This window comes from Lycium ferocissimum, chromosome 3 (genome assembly GCF_029784015.1).
Source record: "Lycium ferocissimum isolate CSIRO_LF1 chromosome 3, AGI_CSIRO_Lferr_CH_V1, whole genome shotgun sequence".
NCBI lineage: Eukaryota > Viridiplantae > Streptophyta > Magnoliopsida > Solanales > Solanaceae > Lycium > Lycium ferocissimum.
In genome coordinates, this window is record NC_081344.1 from 60,751,281 (window position 1) to 60,773,195 (window position 21,915).

The following is a 21,915-nucleotide window of genomic DNA, read 5'->3' on the forward strand; positions in this document are numbered from 1 at the left end:
ACATGAGACTTGATTCGTATTAAAGGGTTATTTGAGAGTATGGCTCAGGCTAGAGTGATACTAGTGATACCAATTACATCACCTAATAATTAAGAGAATCAAGAGTCATGTTGAAAGTGGCTTTCCATTCATACTTAAATTGGACAACAATTCATATATAAGATGAAATGTAATCCAAAGTCAAGATGGCAAGATCCAAACAATACCAAGAGGCATGTCAATATAAGTATTAAAAATCCATTACCACAAAAAGGACAAAGTCCCAACAAGAATGCAATAATGCCAAGCAATCCGTATATGTTGGAGAGTTATTATTAATTGTGTTACAAAAATGCTTCACATAATACCAATGTGATTTTAACATATGCATAACTACAAAATTGTAACCACTATGATCATTATCCAAGTGTCTCATGATATAATTTCTCAACCAACAAAGCAAGTATACTAATAAAGTAGCAACGACGAAAAATTTAAACTTAAGGTGAAATTTCACCAAAACTCAAGCTACTCACAATATCTCAACAAAATAAATTGAAAGGAAAATTCAAGTTTATTTAATCTTGGAGCTTTAATGTTTCTGAAGCTCAAGCAAACATCAAGGAATTAAACGTTTACCTGTAAATCGGTACAGTTGAATTTGTATACGTGGTTAAAGACACGTGGATCAATGTAACCAAAGTAGTGAAATAACAAGCAATGATTAATAAGATAATTGAAAATAAAGTATAAGCAAGATATATAGTCTGGGCCTTGTAGAAGCTTTGAGCTAGAGTCTCTGGGCGTTGAACTATTAGAACCTTGATGACTCAAGCAAGAACAGGAGAAAACTAAGAATGACCTCAATGTGTCATATTTCTGTAAAGTGTTTTTGATGCTATTATAATGAAATTAGGATGCCTATTTATAGTTGAGCTATGGGGTACACATTTCATGAATTGTGCCCCTATTAATATCGGGCATTAATACCGTGGTAATGATGGGCAAAAAAGATGACAATTATGCTCATCAATACTCAGTGGAAGGCTCAGAATCTCCATATAACGGTTGACTGTTGGCCTTCATAGAAGCCTTTTCAATTCTCCAGGCCAAAGAGCTTTAACATGCCTATGGAGCCGCATAAGCTCCACCGGGGGCTCCTCTTGCTGATTCGTATCCATCTTATCTTTGCCGCCACTTATCGCTATAACATTCGTCCAGCTATAGCCAACGAATTTTCCCCAATACATTAAAAATCTTCCAAGTCAAGAAAATAATGATTTTTCTGAAGTGTTCTTCTTAGCTTGAACAAACGTCTCTTGCACTTTAAACACATAATCAAACACTCGTTAAGGTCTGAAAATTAATGGTATTCAACATAAATCAAGATGAGTAACAAAAGAGAGCCTAATTTGTCAAAACTCTTTAATTTTTGTTAAAAAAAATATGGGCAGCACTCAAGTCCTGCCTTGAGCATAATTTTTTATACAATAAACAGAGGAATGAGAGTTGCGGGTAAATCTCTTATTTTTCTTCAAAGTTTTGAATCACCTCAATTGGAGTTGTAGGGAAAAAGTTATGCAAAAAATACTAACAACGGTGCAATAAGAACGAGATTTCAATTTTATCCACAAATGAGAGAATGACTTGTGAATCCTTCAAAACAACGCTTATATTCTTAGTTCAAAAGAAAATATGAAGTACTCAACATAAAAGATTTGATTTTTTATGACAAATATGTAGAGCTAGGGTTTGAGCTTTAGAGCTTTAGTAGAGGAGAAGATGAAGTTGGGTGGAAAATGAGATTTTTCTAATGTGAGAGTTTCTAAGAAAGGAGAAGAATTCATCTACGGCTAGAATTACATCTCGAAGATGTAATGACTAGGATATAAGGATTACTTTCTTTAAATCTCACATAATACTTTCCTTTTTTTAAAAACAATATAGACAATAACCCTTGGCCACTTAAATTGTATATAGGCTCCACAAGATACTTTTTACTTCCCCTTGTAAGACCTCATAATGTATTACTAACTTGATAACCAATATGAATGTATTATACAAGAATATTTCTTTAAACAAAAAGTTTTTTTTTTCAAATAAATGTCAAACTCAAATTCCAAAAAAGATGAAAAATATTCACACAAAAAACACGATCAATTATAATGCATTTAATAAATCTAAAAAACTTGGATGTCACAAAACATATATCACAAGAAGGTATAAACAACTTTTGAAAGGTCATCGAATGATATAGCATGCTAAACAGCGAAACAAATATCACATCACTGAATATGCTTGAAGTATCAAATGATGTGAAAACATAAATTACCCTCATAGTCAACTCTCTTTACTTCAAAACTAACCGACCTAGCTTATACTTTTTTACTTATACGAACTAGATGGCTTAAATGCATACAAGTAACATATACAGCATGCTTTTAAGGAAAAGAAAGCAAATCAAGAGTTAGAGTCTCACTTGCCTTATAACCGGTAAGCAAACCTATCTTGAAATGCCTCAAACTAATTTCAATGTCCTCAATCTATTCAAAATCATGATTAACAAGTCTGATCACGCGCAACTCTAGTCCTAAAAAGGATAAGCGGTCGTTGCGGATATAATCCAGTCTAAAAGTCCGGAATCGAATCCCACAGAGAACTAATATTAGCTATAAATGTTCAAAATCCTAGATCGAAAATTAGCTACTCATGAAAGTATGTGAAAACACAACACTAAAATTAACCAACAATGGAAGATAGAAAGAATAAAGGAAAAACTTGTTGTCGAATCTTTCGTCTTGTTCCTTGGCAGCTCCTCGCTCTCCTCCTTAGGTCTCCAAATTATTGTCTCCTCCTGAAAAGACGTATTTTGGGGGTTTCAATATAATCTAGTGCGTGTAGGAGGTCCCCCTTGCCAAGCGCAATTCGAAATAGAAAAACTGGTCGGGCTCGTCCATGAGCTCGCGTGGCGAGGAGGTTGAGGAGACCTCTCAGGCATGTTTTTGGCCTGGCTCGTCAACTTCCTTGACTTTCCTTCGCTTCGCTGTTTTGCACATGGCTAGTTCTCCTGGCTCGTGTAGGATGCTCATAATGCGAGCATGGAAGATGACTCTACTTGTTCGATTCTTTTTTTTTCTTGACTCGACTTGCACTAAATCATTCATTTTCAATCCATTTCCGTCCAACACACTTCCTTCACACATAAAACACGTAATGAGTTCGAAACAACCAATAGACAATATAAACCATACAAATATGATCAAGATATGAGGCACTAATGTACTGGAAATATAGACTTTTAGTCAAATATTAAGGTCCAAATTAGTCTAGGGAAGCTAATCCCATAATTTTTGGACACCTCAAGGTCAAAGTCAAATCTTGATTAATTAACTCAAACCTGCCCCTCGAGTCAAGAATTTGACCAAAATTCCATATATGAACGTGTTACCCATAAGCTATGACATCCAATTCTATAATCAAAATGCTATTTTGATACCGTTTGCTAGGTCAAATCATTGATTTTTCAATTCTAGGTTTAGGTCTAAAATTCTCAATTTTAGCCTCTTCAATTACATGATTTTATGGATCAAATTCAATGGAATTTGCGCACAATTAATAGTTTGATATAAGGAATTAATAACTTAAATTTGGGGTTGAAATTCCACCTTCGATCTCCTATTCCAAAGTGGAGAGCCCCTAGTAAGAAAAATCCACAAATAGCTGCTGAAAATCGAAACCAGTTTTATATACTGTTTCACGCCGTTTTTCGCGATCGCGCTATACGCTGTTTTTCGCGATCGCGCTAAGTTATCCCAGCTGGCCTTCGGGTTCACGATGGGAAATCTCCCTCTCCCTCACGATCGCGTCACTCCTCTACAACGTCGTAAAGTGAAACCCTGCACCCGAAAAGTTGCAATTGTAAAATGAATTTCCATGGTGCTAAAATATTCCCTCGTCCCTCGTCCCAATTCAAACCATGTCAACAAGTTTCAAATAAGATTACTAATTTATACGAGGTCTCAAATCGTGATTTAGTACACAAATACTCAAAAAGGAAGGTTGAATATATTGTTACAGTTACAGCCCGCTGCCCCTTCTATACATGTTTTAGATTAAATACTACTAGATTAATCTTTCGGACCAAAAAAGTCACTAATACGTTAATTTGAACGCAATTTGTAAGTAACCCCTTTAGAGTTTGAGTCAATTTGGACTACTGTAGTATGATTTGAGTCAACTTCATGGTTGTCCAAATTGACTAAAAAGAAATTTGGCACACATAGGTTGTCTTTAATTGATTTGTGTTCATACACTTCCCTTCTAATTGTATATAAAATTAAAGAAGTTATTTGATTTTGTTATAGACTGAACTAAAAATTACAAAAAAAAAAAAAAAAAAAAAAAAAAAGGATATGAAAAACAGTTCTAAGTTTAACAGATTAATAAGTTACTACCATCTATTGTTTAATAAAAAAAAATTGAGCATTTTACACAGTTTGAATTTTGGATGATTTTAGTTAGGTCATAATCTGTTGTCAAATTGCTATAAACTACTATTCAAATTTGATCAAACTCGTCTACTTGGCATATAATTTAGTCAAAATCCCGCTATTCATCCAAGTTGGGGGAAAGGAAGAGAAAGTGGTTAGAGAGAGAGAGAGCGGGAGGGAGAGAGAGAAGTCTCTTTCTTTGTTTGTTTTTTTTTTTTTTTTTTTTTTTTTGGCAAAATTTTTAAAGGTTCTTTTAAATTTGACATGAATTATTAATTACACATCTAAATTATAAATAATTTTAATATCCCCTGAATTTGACTATCTGATTGTCTTTACCCCCCGTACGATCTGATCATAGTTAGTGCTCTTAATCTTTTTCTTGGCAGTAGCATTTTAGAAGCTCTTCTCTTTTGTTCGACTTATCTGTTGAAGCTAACTCTTTTCCAATAGGTAGAAAACTTGTGTTAAACATATTACTCCCTCTGATTTATGTTTACTTAGCCTTTAGCACACTCTTTAGGAAAATATCAACTCCTAGAAAAAAAAGTAGGTATTCTTAATTAAAATTTACATATTACGGTTAACTTGACATTATGAGATGTGATCACTTAGCACTTAACAAGGGTAATTCCAAAAATAAAATTAGTTCGTTCTTGATTTTGTAATTGGACACTTATTTTGAACAAAAAACAAAAAGGCTAAGCAGACACTTATTATGAACTAGAGGGAGTATCTTCTTAGATACACTCGCTTTCCACGTGATTTTTTTGTTCACGTGGCATTTTCTTAAAATAAAAATTATTTTTTCCTTACTTTTTTATTACTCTCCCAATTTAAGTATCTTACTTATCTTTTTGGTTTGTCCCAAAAAAATATTTCTTTATAAGTTGATACATGATAAGTTTAAAATCACAAGTTTCAAGGTACATTATGGTACATTATAAACATCTTGAATTTAAGATTACAAGATTCAATTTCTTTTTTTGAATTCTTTAAATTTTGTGCCTAGTCAAAATAGGACGACTAAATTGTCGCTGACAATAATTTTGAAAATTTTGTTTTATTGTGTATATAAAAGTGAGTAAAAAGGAATGACGAGTTGTAGTCGTGGAAGGACTAAAGGTCTGATGCGTGGAAGCAGCTCCTGTCATGGCGAAACCACGTTGGAAGTTTCTTTCTTTCTTTTTCTTAATTCATCAAACAACTTAATTCCCTCTTCTCTAACCTCACTCACCTAGTTTGTATATATATTAATATTAATATAAGAGGCTCCTTGTTCAACCCGAACTATTGCTCTGAACAAATTCATTTGGCTACTGAAAAGTTACATCTAATTCAGGTTCAATTTCTACATTACAATCTTTCTAGCTTCTTTAACCTGCATTGATCACGTGTGTGTATATATATATTATTAATCAAATTTGCATGGAGTCATGGATTCAGGATTTAGACTCTGCGGTTTTTGAGTTAAAAGTTGTGTTCTGAACTACTCCCTCCGTTCTAATTTATGTGGCATCATTTAACTTGGTACAGAGTTCAAAAAAGTAAGAAATACTTTTAAAATTTATGATCCAAAATACGTTTTAGATATTTGTGTGGTGTAAATTTATCTCATAAAATTAAATTATTTTTAAATATAGAAAGGTGACATTCTTATTTGGACGAACTGTATTAGGAAAGTGTGTCACATGAATTGGAATAGAATAGAGGGACTAGTATTTAACTCTTAGTTGTTCTGAGGTATATGTGTTTCAACCTGCGGAATTTGTATATTTAGTTACTGAGCACTAGTCAAAATATATATAGAACATATGCACTAATTATGTATATTTATGTATATACATGTATACAATATGTATATTTATACTTGATATGGTACAAAGTATGGCTATTATTTTTTAGGGCGATCCAAAAAGGTAAATATTCCTGTATTTTATGGTTAAGCAATTGAGGTTTGCGTTGTTGCTTGTTGTAGGAAATGGCGGGGGAAGTGACGAAGGTGTTGTATGTAGTGGTAATAGAAGATGATGAGACGAGAGAGGAACGGAAAGAGTCGTCGTTGTTCAGGTATACGCGTCCTGTTCTGCAGAGCACACTCCAGCTTATGGGATGCAAACCCCGACATGCCTTGAAGGTACATTGCCTTTCACTTTTTTGCTTTCTCACTGGCCTTGTAAAAGATTTCACAATCAGCACAAAAAAAAAAAAAAAAAGGGAATTAGCTACAAACTTCGTCGCTAAGTTGCTCGAATTTACGATAATTTTATTGCTAATCCGTCAATAAATAAATTAGCTAAGGATGTCGCTGATTAGCTACAAAATTTGTCTGAATGCCTGTTTATTAGTGTACTGTATGTTTACCTATTACTATATCATGTTAGTTCTCATTTTGTAATCACCTTCAAATTGACCTGACACTGTCAGTTTTAGAACTTTTAACTCTTTCTCTGATGATCAGAATAGGTAACAAATTTGATGAAACACTTAATTTGTTAAATGTGAAATCTTTCTAATCTAGTTGATCTCTTTTTGTTCCCGTTGTATTGTCTCGTTGCTCGATCTATATTCTTTTTATATCAACTAAGCTTTAATCCTAAGTTGGGATCAGATATATGAATCTTCTGTATCTATTCAGAAGATTACAGTTAACTTTTTAACGTGAAAAGCCAATGCTTGCGAAGCTGGCCTGGTCTGTAGTGTGGGTTTGTTTTTCTTTTTGGGTTAGAACATGCATATAAATTATAGACTGAAAGATTTCTTCATTATTTTCCTTGAGCTGTTCGTTGAGCTGGTTTTCTCTTAAGGATATACATTGTTTTAAGCTCAATTATAGCTCTCACTAACTATATCCTTGATAAATTTCTAGTTGATTGTTTCAGAGGTAGATTCAAGATTTAAATTCTATGGGTTCAATCTTTTAAGGTTTTTAGCATTAAACCATTATATTTTTAAAGTTATGAGTTTATATCTACTATTTGTTGCAATTTTAGTAAATTTTTACACATAAATTTATGTTTTGTGTAGTAAATACTAGGTTCAAACCCGTACCATAATATTGTATCCGTCCCTAGATTGTTTGGGTCTACCAGGACCGCGACGTTGTAGGTTTCCGATGAAAGGTATATGTCAAATCTGATTAACCGAACTATTCCCCTAGTGCTGTAACCGGCTTTCTAGTGTTGTTATGAGTGAGGTTTCTGCTTTTGAGTATTAACAATATCGGGTTTTGGTGCTGGTGAATCCGGCTCTTTATAACAATCGGGGGTTCAATTATCGACTGTTCTTCTCTAGATTCTTTGGCACTGTACCTTCTGATACATACCGTTATAAGCTTAATTGTTTTTTCATGTGTAACTGAGGCGTTTGACTTTGTATGATCAGATTAGCGGAACAGTTTTTAAGAAGATAAGAAGTGATGAGTTGGTTTCTGCGGATAGAGACCTGTCAAGAGAGGATGATTCAAAAGGACTTCTTCCGGACGAGGCTAGTAATTACATTGATACATGTTTGGATAAAGTGGATGATAAAAGTAAGAGTAAGCCATTTGAGTTATACAAAAAGCGCACCACTATAGTTGTCAGAAGAAAAACGTTTCTTGACGTCGTTTGCGATGCTCTAACCGAATACAAATATATGGGACCAAATCAGAGGGATGACTTAGCTTTAGCTTGCAGGTAAATCAGTATAATTCATGCATTTCTGCAGTTGGTACATGGTAATGGTATTGTTATCTTTATATATCTGGCTGTTTGTATTTATGTTTCCTTATCCCTCCTCTTCTCTGAGGCATTTAAACTGCACAAACATGAGAAAACAGGGTGGAGGCTAAATTTTTTTTATGGGGTGGAGGGGGATAGTGTGATCTATTTGGCATTCATTATGCAACTAGGAGGGGGTATTGTACTTGGTGGCCTACTGGTATGCCAAGTACTCCCTCCGTCCCAATTTATGAGATATTCTTTCCTTTTAGTCAGTTCCAAAACACATGACACCTTTCTATATTAAGTAATAATTTGACTTTAAAATGCTCATTCTACACTTACGAAATGATTTATAACCACACAAATGTCTATGACTAGTTTATACCACAAGTTTCAAGAGTCTTTTCTTTCTTATTATTAAACTTTGTGCCCAGTCAAATACCTTCACATAAATGGGACAGAGGGGCTAACTTGTAAGTGCAACTTCTAGGTTTAGAAACCCCCCAGTCTAAAAAAACAAATTTGGTTTTAACACTGCCAAAAGATCTACGGGTCATTCTCCAGCCAAGTATCTGCTGAATTTGTAAGTTTGAAAATTAGGTTAAAAGAAGTTTTTCTTTTGGTTTCATCAATAAAAAGCTATGATTTAATTTTGATGCATTAGTGGGAGGGCTCCATGTATATTAGGTGAGTTAACAACTGACATGAAAAATGAGTCTGCAGTATTATCAGAGGGCATGATGAATGAATGCTGGAAGCTGATGGTCTGTTAGTCTTTTGATATGTGCTGATCAGACTTATCACATAGCATAGTCTGCAGATAGAAGTTTCTTTTACTTCTTATTTAGGTTCCTTTGATTAATTTTCATTTAACCTTTTTCTGTATTTCCTTTTTGTATTTCTTCACTTTCTTCAGGATCCGAGAAAGAAAAGAATCTGTAACCGTGCTATTGTGTGGGACTAGTGGCTGTGGGAAATCTACCTTATCTGCTTTGCTGGTATGAGTACTTTATAGTAAGCTTTGATTTTCTTTTTCACTCATCCTATATTGTTTTACTAACTTCTCCTTTCTTTTTAACCAACTTTAACCATCACACACTATTGAACTTTATATTTTTATTGAGACACGACAATTTTCAAGTTTGCATGTTAGATTGAGGAATAGATTAACCTTTCGTATCTGACTTGTGTACATGTTCTCGTCTACAATTTATTTAGGGAGTTTTACACTGTATAGCCGTCATCGAAAATAGTAGCCAGCAAATGTATAGTATACTATTATTTTTGGACGACTGACCGGCCAAATGTGTGACTTGCCCTTTTATTACAGGGAAGCAGATTGGGAATAACAACTGTAGTGTCCACTGACTCCATCCGACATATGATGAGGAGTTTCGTAGATGAAAATCAAAACCCTCTACTTTGGGCTTCGACCTACCATGCCGGTGAATATTTGGATCCAGTAGCTGTTGCTGAAGCAAAGGAAAAAATAAAAGCAAAGAAGTTATCTGGGATTTCAACTCCTCCGTTACGAAAACAAGACGGTGTAAATGGCGTGACTGTTGGAAAATCACCTCTTGACGGATTTTCAAGTGTGATCGATGTGATTAGTTCCAAACAAATGGCAATTGAAGGATATAAGGCACAGAGTGAGATGGTAATTGATAGCCTTGATCGATTAATCACTTCATGGGAAAAGCAGAATGAATCAGTTGTTGTGGAGGGCGTTCATCTAAGCCTTAACTTTGTCGTAAGTGTTAATTTGAAAACTTTTTTCCCTTTCTCTAGTGATTAAGTTGATTTCAATTTGCTTTTTTCCCGCAGTTGGGACTGATGAAGAAGCACCCTTCGATCATACCTGTTATGGTATACATTGTGAATGAAGAGAAACATTTAAAACGCTTTGCAGTGCGTGCAAAGTACATGACTCTGGATCCTGCAAAAAATAAGTATGTTAAATATATACGCAACATCCGAACAATACAAGAATACCTCTGTAACCGAGCTGACAAATATTTGGTGCCAAAGATTAATAACACCAACGTTGATAGAAGTGTGGCTGGTATTCACGCAACAGTTTTCAGCTGCTTACGAAGGCGGGAGGCAGGGGAACAACTTTACGATCCAATTACCAACATGGCTTCGATCATCGACGAGGAATACCGGAGTCAGTGTGGTGCCAATTGCATGAGCTCTAAGGGGATGTTTCAACTGATCCAGAGACAAGGTTCTTCTAGGCAGTTGATGGCTCTTCTGAATGATGACGGATCAGTAGCAAAAGCTTGGCCAGTTAGAACAGAGACACCTATGTATGGACCCATGCATATTGGTACAGCTGAACCTATTAATCTGCAATTTGGCCACTTCGGGATCAGTGCTTGGCTCAGTGATACTGGTGGTGGTACAAGTCATGCCAGTAGTTTTGATGAATCAAGGGGAGAGCTGACAGACAATGGAAGTAGATACTTTTCCTCTTGCTGCACCACTCCGAGGTTTTCTGATGGACACGCGAAGGAGGTATGTCACAAATTCTCGAAGGCATTCCCATGAGCTAGTTATTAACTAAAAACTTTGCTGCGAGTAGTCTTAGCATTTTATCCGGTTAGTTCAAGCATGAATATAGTGAATCTGTTTGGCCGAGACTCGTTTATGCACATTATGCTTCTAGTTTAAGAATTATATCTCGAGGACTACACATAGCATATCGAACCAAACTAATTAGATATCGTGTAAACCGTAAAACGATAACTTATGGGTTCTTCATGTAGCAGAAACGGAAGACTTGGACGAACCACGACTCTACTACTGGTAGATGGTGGTTGTCACGATGTGTTGGAACAACCCCTATATCACAGTCTAAGCCCTAATATGATTGAGAGCGACGAGAGCATAGATATTTTGAAAGTTCTATCTCTCGTGTATTTTAGTTGTACATAGTAGGTGTACTTTTATAGGAAAATATTATCGGTGTACTTTTATGGGAAACTATTAGGGTTACAGTAGTTACTAAAATTATTGTGTTTATTGGAATGGGATTTTACAGCACCTCTTATGGGGGCACCCTTATCTCCAACAATATCTTACATTCATGTTTCCTGCTTAAATTCATATTTCCTGCTTTAATTACAGCTGAAAGAGGAACAATCTGTACACGGTAGCGATGATGATGAAGAGGTTTATGAACCACCTGAGATCGACAGTGATGAGGATCCAAGTGGTGATGACTCCAGACACATCGACAGGGAGGTGTGTATTAATGGTCTATGTAGTGTTTGATGGTTCCATTAAAATTTGCTACATTTCATTGGCTTAATTAGTTACCAAGTTCATAAATTTTAGCTCGTGAACTGAATGCGCAACCATCTTCTAAGTCTTTTTGGCTTGTATCTGAATCATCATTCTTTCGTTATCAACTTTTACTATTCATTATTTTGTTAGCTTTTTCATGTAAAGAGAACTTAACTATTTGCTTTCTCTGATAAATTTTTCGCTACTTTTCTAACAGTTGGAAGGCTCAGTGGACGAGGACTATACCCAATCAGACGAGGAGTATGATGATCTTGCGATGCTTGGCATTCAAGAAAATGCTTATTTGATGGATGATTCTGACAAAGACACATACAACAAATTCAATTTGGATGATATTGAGGAACAAAAGTATAAACAGAATACTGATCACTTCAGAAGTAAAAGTGAAACGTTGTCCGAGTCACCTCTAGATTTCTACTCTTCTCTCTTTGGAGAGAAGAACGAGAAGGAAGTGCCGACTTTTGGCAACATTAGGACTAGAAAACGTTCCAACAGCATTCCAACCCATGCACAGAATGGTGCCTTTACAAATGTTTACAGTTTTTCTGAAGCAAGACCTAGATAGTATCTCAGTTTTAGCAAGTTCCAATTTTGTCCAAGAACTTGCTTCAGTTTTTCAATTGGTTAAATATCTCCTTCTCCCTCTGCAATTTCATCCTATCATCTTTATTTTTGTGAGCGTTGTAGTCAAATGTTGGAATGAGAGCATTCTCTCTTGGTAAAAAAATGGCGCAGATGATCTTTTGAGCTTCTTCAGTCTTCTCGTCATGCTATAGAATAGGTCTTTGATTTTTTATTTTTTTTTTCGGTTGCTTAAGAAAACATATTTTTATAAACTAGTCTTAGAGTACATGTGCGTCATTTCAATATATAAAAAATGCATACAAGACAATCCAAACGATGTGTTTCAATAAAATAGAAATTTAAAAGGTTGCAAGTTATTAAAACTGATAAAGGTTATCGTGTTAAAGAATTTGGTGCTTTTTTCACGTCTTAAAAATTGAAGTTCTAAATTTTAGAGAAGTAATTAAATTACTAAATGACAACTTTGTCTAGTGCGAACTTTAACCGTAATTATAATTTTAAAATATCAATTTGGCATTTCACTTTTGAAATTTTTAAACAAAATTTAAATCCACTGAAATAGACTTTCTATATATTCAAATAAGGACATTTTAATTAATTTAAAGTCCAACGTATAAAGATTTTTTACATATGCGAAATAAAGAAAAAATTAATAACTAAGATTTTAAGTGATTTAAAAGTCACAAAGAAAAACTCACTGTCTTTTTAAGTCTACACAATGACTCCTAAACCTAAATAAGAACTCCTAAAACTGGAAGGAATTGAAAGTGCTCCATATTTAAATACAATTGGAAGTGCTAAAATTATTAATACTTTTTCAAATCAAAGTCCTAAATATTCGTTACTATTTTCTAATCCCAAAAAAAGAAAGATTTGCAAATTAAAATTTTTAGTTGATTTCAAATTCTTACATATTAGGGAGAATTTTTTTTGTCTATAGTCCTCAATTACCTTTTCAATATATTCAACTTAAACCTAATCGTAGTTCTATAATTTCATCATTTCAATTTCACAAGTCACCATTCTTCTCTTTCACTGTCAGCAAAACCTCTTTAAGATATAAGAGCTTTGAACTAAATGCAAAACGGGGGAAAAAAAACATTTGATATGTATTTTATCAAGAAAAGGCCCAGAACACTATCTTTTGGTTTGGACTCAAAATGATGCATATTCTTCATTTTTTGCGGATTCGCTAAATCCCTCTTTGGGGTGGCAAAGTTTAAATTTCGCTCATCATATTTGTCTGCTGAAAGTTGTGTCTTACGTCGTAAAGGTGGGCGAATACATGAAGTTATCGGTTCGAACCCCCGCTCAAGCATAAAATAAAAATAATTTCGCAAGGCAGACTAGGGAGTGCATATATATGCCTATATACCAAAGTTACATGGAAAAGTATTATGCTACAATCTTTAAAGAAAAGCTACAAGGTAGTTATGCCTTCGTAAATATTTTCCCATCCAAGGCACCCAAGAAATATTTTCCCAATTTTGAATCTCCATCACAAAAGGATTGTGGTAATTGTTTTTTCCTAAGACATAGTTTAGTTATGCCTTATGGGGCGGTATGCTAATTTTAGTTTGGAGAGAAAGGAACCATAACAAAATTATGCCCTTCCGATAGGCAGTAGAGATTGCACAACTTTCAACTTCAAATGGCATAGACTATTGCCTTATAAAAGGCGTAGTTTTTTTAATGTTAAGTCTCTATGCTTATAAGGAAAAAATTTCGCATTATGGGCATACTTTTAGTTATGTCTTTGGGGCATACTTTTTAAAAAAAAGTTAAGGCATAATTAAAAGTTTACCTTGAAATGTAAAAAAAAAATATATATATATATATATATATATATATATATATGGGTTCGGAAAGTTCTTCCAAAGAAAGGCAAAATTCCCTCGGCGGACTTTTAGTTAAACACAACTAAATTCTTCATTTTTTGCGCGGATTGCCCTTCCTCAAATTTTGCCCTCATATTTCACTTTTAGTTAAACACAACTAAAAGCATAAAATTGCCGGAGAGGCATAACAAAATTTAAACTTTGCCTTCAAAATAAGGCAAACTTTTAGTTATGCCTGACTTTAGTTAAGGAAAACTTATGCCTTATAAGGCAAAGTTTAAGTTATGCCTTAAGGAAAAATTTGGGGCATACTTTTAGTTATTTTTATGCATAATTAAAAGGCTCAAACGTAAAAATATATATATATATATATATATATATATAAAAGTTTACCTTGAAAAGTTAAAAAAAATATATGTATATATGCTTCTTATGCAAGCATACTTAGCCGGCACACTTTTAAGGGGCATAAAAGCGAATATTTAAACTCTGCTTTGCAAATTTTTTTTAAATTTTTGACTGAGCGGGGGTTCGAACCCGGAACCTATGGGGTTTAGCCGAAGGGCAAAATTTAAAGATTTCAAATATGAGGGGCAAAATTTAAAGACCACCCCAAAAGAAGGGCAATTCTGCGAATTGCCCCATATTCTTTTACTAGTGTCATTTGGCCCGTGCTATGCTCGGGCCCAAACCGACGTTAAAAATTTAATTTGTAGATATTCTTTAAATTTTTTCTACTCTTGCTTCTTTATTTTTGTAACATTAATTTGACACTTTAAAAAGACTTCTAAAATTTCAAAGTAAAAAAACGTATATGAAAGTTAGAAAACATTTTTCTTAGTTGTATTAGATTCTTTTAAGAAAAAAAATCAAGCAATAGAAAGCTCTTCTAATTTATATTTTTCTTAAATATTTTGAGATTAACCCCTACCTTTCAAGGTGGGGGTTAGGTCTGCGTACACTCCACCCTCCCCAGACCCCACATGGTGGGATTATACTGGGCTTGTTGTTGTTGTTGTTGTTGTTGTATATGTTATATTAATTTCATTTGATTCTTCGAATTGAACCCATATTGGCTAACTTATTTTTTACCATAAGATATTACAGTATTAGATAAGTTTATGTTAAAGGTGTGCGCATGTAAATTTTCATTAATTATTATTGTACTTCGAAGTTCATTTTTCGATTGAAACGAAAGGACTATAATTTACATTTTAAAAGTATTTAACATTAATATAAGTTTATATGTATTTATTACTTTAATTTTAAACTTAATTCTACCTTAAGTGAAATCTTTGCTAATTACTTATTTTGCCAGCATGTACAACACAAAATTACATGAGAAAATAAAACAACTTTACGTCTAACCAGACGAATAAAAACTAAAAATAGCAAATGATAATCAATAAACAATATCAACAAATACTAAACAGTATTATAAGAATAATATGTTAATTCAATAATTAAGCCTACATTAAGATTGAATTTAAATGACAGGATAATTCTTTACGTGTCTATAATAAATTCTTAAGGAAAAATATATTTTAAAACAAGTTTAATAATATTTCCCCAAAAGACTCAAATATAGATGAGTATGCTTTGTGGGGTCCACTATAATCTTTTCCATAACATCATTATTTTTAGTGGCATAAAAAAAGTCCCTAAAATTCTCAAAATTTACCAAAATATTTGAGGATTCACAAAGTCATAAAAACTTTAATTAGGGGTAAAAAGATAAAATAAATTCATTTGAGGACTACAAAAAGTTGGTAATATCAAAATCCATGTGGAGTGGTCTAAAAAAAAAAATGAATGAGAGCAAAAAATGAAAAATGAAAATATGCAAGAAAAAGTCAATAAGAGAAGCCACATGTAAGCATCTTATTAGTGTTGTGAGGATGTGAAGACTATAAAAACTCACTATCCTCACTTATATATAGTAGTAATATGGTATCAATACCTCCATCTCGTTATTTAATTGATCCAGTCCAACATCAATTATAAGATGTGAAATTAGTATCTTTATATGTTGTTGGACAATCCTCCCCATAGATTAAGATTCAAGAATCATTTATTACCAAATAGTAAATAGTTTGAAGTTATTTTCTAGAAGCAATCGTATTGTAAGGTATTATTAATCGCCAATTCCAAAAAAAATAAAAATAGAAAAGGGAATAAAATCAAGAGCGGCAATGGAGCATATGTGAGGACCATTAACAATGATGCAACTTATTTATATTATTGTTTCGTAATATTGTGAATCTTTGAGATCCACAATAAAATTGAATATTTAATCATTGATCATCAAATCTTAGGTCATTAGGTGCTTCCGTCATGTTTTAAGATCGAGATAGAAAATAAACACATTACTTAAGTCTATTTTAAATGTCGATCATGATTCAAACACCCAGAATACAGTTATTGTTTTACGCATTGTTAATTTAATAGCTTAGACACATCTTTTCTGAATTTAACTCACTCTAAAAAGTAAAATTTATTTTCACTAAATTATTCGTAATTAAGTAGTATTTAATTAATATAATTTTTTATTATGTAAAAATTTAATACTTCTTGATTATTTAAAATATTATTTATTTTAAATTAAATAAAAACTTAAAATACCATATACTAATGTACCGAAAGTAATCCGACAAGGGCCTAAAACAGATCCTTAAATAGTTGGACTACACACCTAATTGTAAAAGCCCATGAGGGAGTGGGCTTCATAAAATGAATAAAGTCAAAAATGATATGTAGGACCTTCCTATCCACATTTTGGCTGCATCTCGTCCTCCAAAAGGGGTACTAGAACAGATGGAGAAGATGATATAAAGATTTTTTTGGAGCGGAGAAGCTGATAAGAAGAAAAACCATTGGGTTGCCTAGGATAAAATGTGTTTCCCATATGATGAAGGTGGCATCAACTTCAGGAAATTAGATGATACTTGCAATGCTTTTACAGCAAAGGAGTGGTGGAATCTCAGGGCCAGACATTCTCTTTGGAGAGACTTCATGCTGGCCAAGTATTGTCAGAGAGTGCATCCTGTGATGAGAATTTGGCAATCAGGCCAATCTCAATCTTGGCATGCCTTGTGCAAAGTAAAGAAGCTGGTTGATAGTCAAATAATCTGGAAAATTGTGAATGGGAGTGTGTCTTTTTGGTTTGATAATTGGACCAACTTGGGTCCTCTATACACTATGCTTCCAGTGGGTGTCAAACCAAGGAAAACAAAACTTCAGAAATCTTGGTGAATGGGCAGTGGAATTGGAATGGGTGGATTCATATGCTTCCCCAGTTTGTGGTCAACAGAATTTTGGAAATGCAAATCACCCTCAATCCAAATGGCAAAGATAAACCAATATGGATTTCTTTGAGAATAGTGGAGTGTTCACATTGGCTTCGGACTAGGCGATTCTTAGAAAGAAAAGGCAAAAAAATTGGATCAACACCATGAATTGGCAGAAAAGTGTCCCTTTCAAAATGTGTTTTCTTGTGTGGAGGACTCTTAGGGATAGGCTACCTACTGATGCAAAATTCTCTAAAATGGGAATTCCTATCCAAACTACTTGTCCTTGTTGTAATTCTCAAACTCTTGAAAGTGTGGATCATCTTTTTTAGCACCGGTAAGTTTGCAAGTGCGGTATGGAGAAAAGCAAGGTGTCCTTTTGGTATAGCTTGTTTTAATATGCCTTTCAAACAAGTGATGATTAGCGGTGGAAGTCCGACAACTCAAATCCTCGTTCAAACCTTCTTGGCTAGATGCCTCATTATTATTGCTACATGGGAAATTTGGAAGCCGTATGCTCTTCTAAATATGACAAAGTGAAGCCTAATGTAAATAGGACTTTGAACTTGATATCCTTCTCTATGGCTCACAAATTTGGTTAATCACATGTTTCAGAAAATTAATGTTGAGCATAGATAGGATAGTATAGCTATCTTGATTAGGAGTAACATCCAGTTTAAAGTTTACACTCCTATCATATGGTTCAAACCTCCTACTAATTACGTGAAACCGAATACCGATGGATTGTAGGGGTGTCGTGTGTGGGGAGGTGGCTCGTTAGGAACTCATAAGGTCGCTTGATATTTGCCTTTGCTCTTGCCCTTGGTAGAGGTACTAGCAACTGGGCAGAAGCTAGTGCTCTCTCATATGGTCTTAAATGGTGCATTGCTAATGGCTTTACGCATATAAAGGCAGAAAGTGATTCAAAGTTGTTGGTGGACTGTGTAAATGGTGTTAATCTTGTGTTCCCGGAGGATTGCCAAAGAAGTACAAGAGCTTAACTATGCCATGAGACAAGCTAATGTCTCCTTAAGCCATTGCTTTAGGGGGAAAGTAATCGAGTTGTCGACAAATTAGCCTCTCTTAGTCACAATTTCTGCGAGACTAAGGAGTATCGAACTTTACGTTTAATTGCCGAAACCGAGGTTAAAGGTTTACTTAACATGGATAGACGGAGTCTTCCGAGCCTTCGAGGATCTCCAACAAGAAGAAGCACAACATCACCTTCAAACCCCTGATCATATGTTCTTTCCGATTCATAGTGGACGGTAGTAGATTAAATATGTTGAGGATCCCTTTTGTATAGGCTGGATACCTCGTGCCATTGCACAATACTTTTTTGCTTACCATCTATGCATTCGCATTATCTATGATTGTAAAAAAATAGGTTGGTTCTATCTTTCAGTCACGAACAAGGAGTTAAGCAGGAACTTTTGCTATCTCCCTCAAAGTTTAATGTAATGAAATTTAAGATGAATAAAATGAGTTAGTTCGGAAAAAAAAAATATGTAGGACAAACACCAATTACAGCAGCTAGCCACGTATAAAGTTTAAAGAGTTGAAATTCTACTCAACATGTGTCACTCTTTCATTGTGGGATGGAAGGGCTATAAATGACAAAAATAGCCCTGTGAGGACTACAAAAAACTCTCATTTTCTCTTATATATAGTTATAATATAATATGGAGCACTAATAGTACATAATATTTGCCAAAGTAGTGCACTTTGGTGTGTTCGGTATGGAGGAAAACATTTTCCAATTTTCCCATGTTCGTTTGGTTAAAAATGGGGAAAATGACTTCCCTAATAAAAGTAGGGAAAACAAGTCTATAAGTGCATTTCACCAACCACCCGACCCACCCCCCAACCACTCCCACCACCCACCCCTGACCCACCCCCTGGCAAAAAAAAAAATTAATTTTGTTTCGAAAATAAAATTTTGAATTTTTTTTTTTTGCACCACCCCCACCCGCAATCAAACCCCACCCCATCCTTGCCCCACCCAAAAAAATAATAATTTTGTTTTGAAAAAAACGTTTTGAATTTTTTTATTTTTTGCACCACCCCACAGCACTTCTGCCCCACCCCCACCACACCCATCCCTGCCGCCAGCCCACCCCACCCACCCCCCTGCCCCCCACCCCCACCCAAAAAACTTAATTTGTTTTGAAAAAAAAAAGTTTTGATTTTTTTTTTTTTTGGTTTTTTGCACCACCCTCCCCTGCCCCACCCCCACTCCACCCATCATGCCCCCACCCCCGCCCCCCTCCCAAAAAAAAATTAATTTTGTTTTGAAAAAAAAAAATTGATTTTTTTTTTGTTTTCGTTTTTTGCACCACCCCATCCCCACCACCCTACCCCCACGCCTCACTTTTTTACCCCCACCCCCTCCCCCCCAAAATTAATTTTGTTTTGAAAAAAAAGTTTTGAATTTTTTTTTTTTTTTTGGTTTTTTGCCCCACCCCCACCCCCCTTTCCCGACACCCCACCACCCCCTCCAAAAAAATTAAGGGTGGGGGGTGTGTGGCTGTGGGGGTTGGTGGGGGGTGGGGGGTGCGTTGTTGTGGGGGTTGGTGTGGTATGGGCCCACACCGGGGGGGAGGGGGGTATGTGGTGGTTTAGAAAATTAGAAAAAAAATTAAATACTTCAAAAAAAAAAAAAAATGGGGGTGGGGGTGGGGGGAGGTTGTGGGGCTTGGGTGGGTATTTTCCGAAAATGTTTTCTACTAACCAATGAACGTAAAGTAAGTAAGAAATTTACTTATTTTCCGCTACCCAAACGAATATGGGGAAATAAGTAGAAATTCACTTATTTTCCAAAAATACAATTTTCCAAGAAAACATTTTCCTTCATACCGAACACAACCATAGTCAATCCCCAAAAGCATCTTAACGAGGAGTCTTGAGCTCGTCATTTGAGATATTTTCCCAACAAAACCCAACCTTCATATCCCTTCACAAAAATAATCTTCTATCAGACCTGATTTACCCCAAAAAAAACATTTGTGAGGAAGATTTCAACGTATATTACAACATTCCAGTTCTTCAAAATATTGTTTTACATGGTCAAAAGTTTTAATTACTCAAGTGTCCAATTCAAAGAGAAGGTTTCATACAAAACGAATGTTTGGAGGCCGATAGGTAATCAAACAAATTTTATCCTATTCTAATATGACTGGTCAAAGGTTTATCCTTTTATAATATTAACAAGGATGCATGAGTTTTGTCTTAGATCAATGGATATAAAAAGAAGAATTTTTATCTTTCATGGCCATTGAAGAGCCCGACATGTACAGATTAGCTACAAACACTGAAAAAGTGATTGGATTTAGCCGGCAGAGATATAGTGGTGGCTGAGTTAAATGGTGATGGTCAGTGCTAAGTTTGGTGCAGGGGATGAAGGGGTACGATGATTATGGAGTTCTACGTTGAGACCGGAAAGGAGTACTTGACTAAAAGATTGTTTTGTTATGATTAGTACAAGAAGTAGAAGTATAGGTTATGTGGTTACAGTAGTCTCAACTAGAATGAGTCTCATTCTTGCTGATAAAAAATCATTTTGGGTGAAGAGCTCCATCTCTTTAAGATTTAACCGTACTTATGAGATTGACTAAAATGTACCACTCTAGCAAATATCATGTACTTATGTATCTTTTTGAGTCCAAAGCAAAAGAAAGTGTACTATTTTGGGTCTTTTCTCTTACATAAAACATCCACTGCCGCCACCCCTTTCCCATGAATCCGATATTTAACAAACATTTGCTAGACTCATCACTCATCCATATAAAAAAATGTTTTTAAGCCGCGGTTCAACACACCAACACGGTGTCGGCAGGGCAAATATAATCCCTGCGGCATTCCTTTTCCCTTTTCTATTTTATTTTTATTATTATAGAAAAAGAACTGAAAATCAAATTTAGGAGAAAACCTACTCGTTACTTGATCATATTCTCCACGACATCTCCGCCTGCTACCGTAGCAGACCCACTAGCAACTTAGGTTTTCTTCCCTTTTTTTTTTAATTGGTTTGATCCAATATCAAACTTTAAACTTGGAAATAGATAAATCAACAAAACTTTTGCATGTTTGGATTGGTAAATCCACTTTTGCTGCCAAGAACCCAAACAACCTCTGTCAATTTTTGATAATTTGAACCCTAAATCAGGTTTCATCCAGCCGCATCAAATGTCTTACAGCAGCTTCAATTATACAATTTTTTTCTTTTAAATCACGTTCTTCATACGCAAAAACGAATTCAGAAACACACAATAATCATACATAATCACACATATGTATATTCTAGGTCATCTATTTAAATGCAAGTAGGCTCTTGATGTCACTTGATGAAATACAGACATAAACAGCGGAAGCAAATAGCGTGATCAACCTTACATGTAATATAGACAACACATAATCAAGATCTTAGTCAAACAAAAAATTGATACTTGTCTCTTGAAGTGTGAATGCGACCACGTATCTAACCTTCAAGCACGAGCAAAAGCTGTCCACACGTTTATCCTTCAGTTCCACAATTTTCTGCTATGTAACACGAATAGTACCAGAATTTGAACCAATGATGCATGGATTTAGTCAGAAACGGCCTCTATACCTTTACAAGGTAGGGGTAAGGTTTGCATACCCTCTACCCTCCCCAGGCCCACCTTGCTATGTTGTTGTTGATGATGCATGGATTTAGTACAGTTTCAAGCTCTATCAATTCGAG

At 34.8% G+C, this 21,915-nt stretch overlaps 1 protein-coding gene across 1 annotated transcript; it reads left to right on the plus strand.

Annotated features, from left to right (window-relative positions):
• The first annotated feature begins 6,429 nt into the window (after positions 1-6,429).
• LOC132050328 (P-loop NTPase domain-containing protein LPA1 homolog 2-like) lies at positions 6,430-12,106 on the plus strand. Its single transcript, XM_059441542.1, has 7 exons — positions 6,430-6,606; positions 7,854-8,146; positions 9,090-9,171; positions 9,504-9,923; positions 9,998-10,690; positions 11,303-11,419; positions 11,679-12,106. Exons 1-7 carry the CDS (start codon positions 6,451-6,453, stop codon positions 12,045-12,047), a joined length of 2,130 nt encoding a protein of 709 aa, XP_059297525.1. The 5' UTR covers positions 6,430-6,450; the 3' UTR covers positions 12,048-12,106.
• The last annotated feature ends 9,809 nt before the right edge of the window (positions 12,107-21,915 follow it).

Excerpts from the sequence above, each read along its gene's own strand:
- LOC132050328 (XM_059441542.1), top strand. The coding sequence starts at position 6,451 with ATGGCGGGGGAAGTGACGAAGGTGTTGTATGTAGTGGTAATAGAAGAT. Across the intron at positions 8,147-9,089 it reads GACTTAGCTTTAGCTTGCAG|GATCCGAGAAAGAAAAGAAT; the intron begins GTAAATCAGTAT and ends CACTTTCTTCAG. Across the intron at positions 10,691-11,302 it reads CTGATGGACACGCGAAGGAG|CTGAAAGAGGAACAATCTGT; the intron begins GTATGTCACAAA and ends CTTTAATTACAG.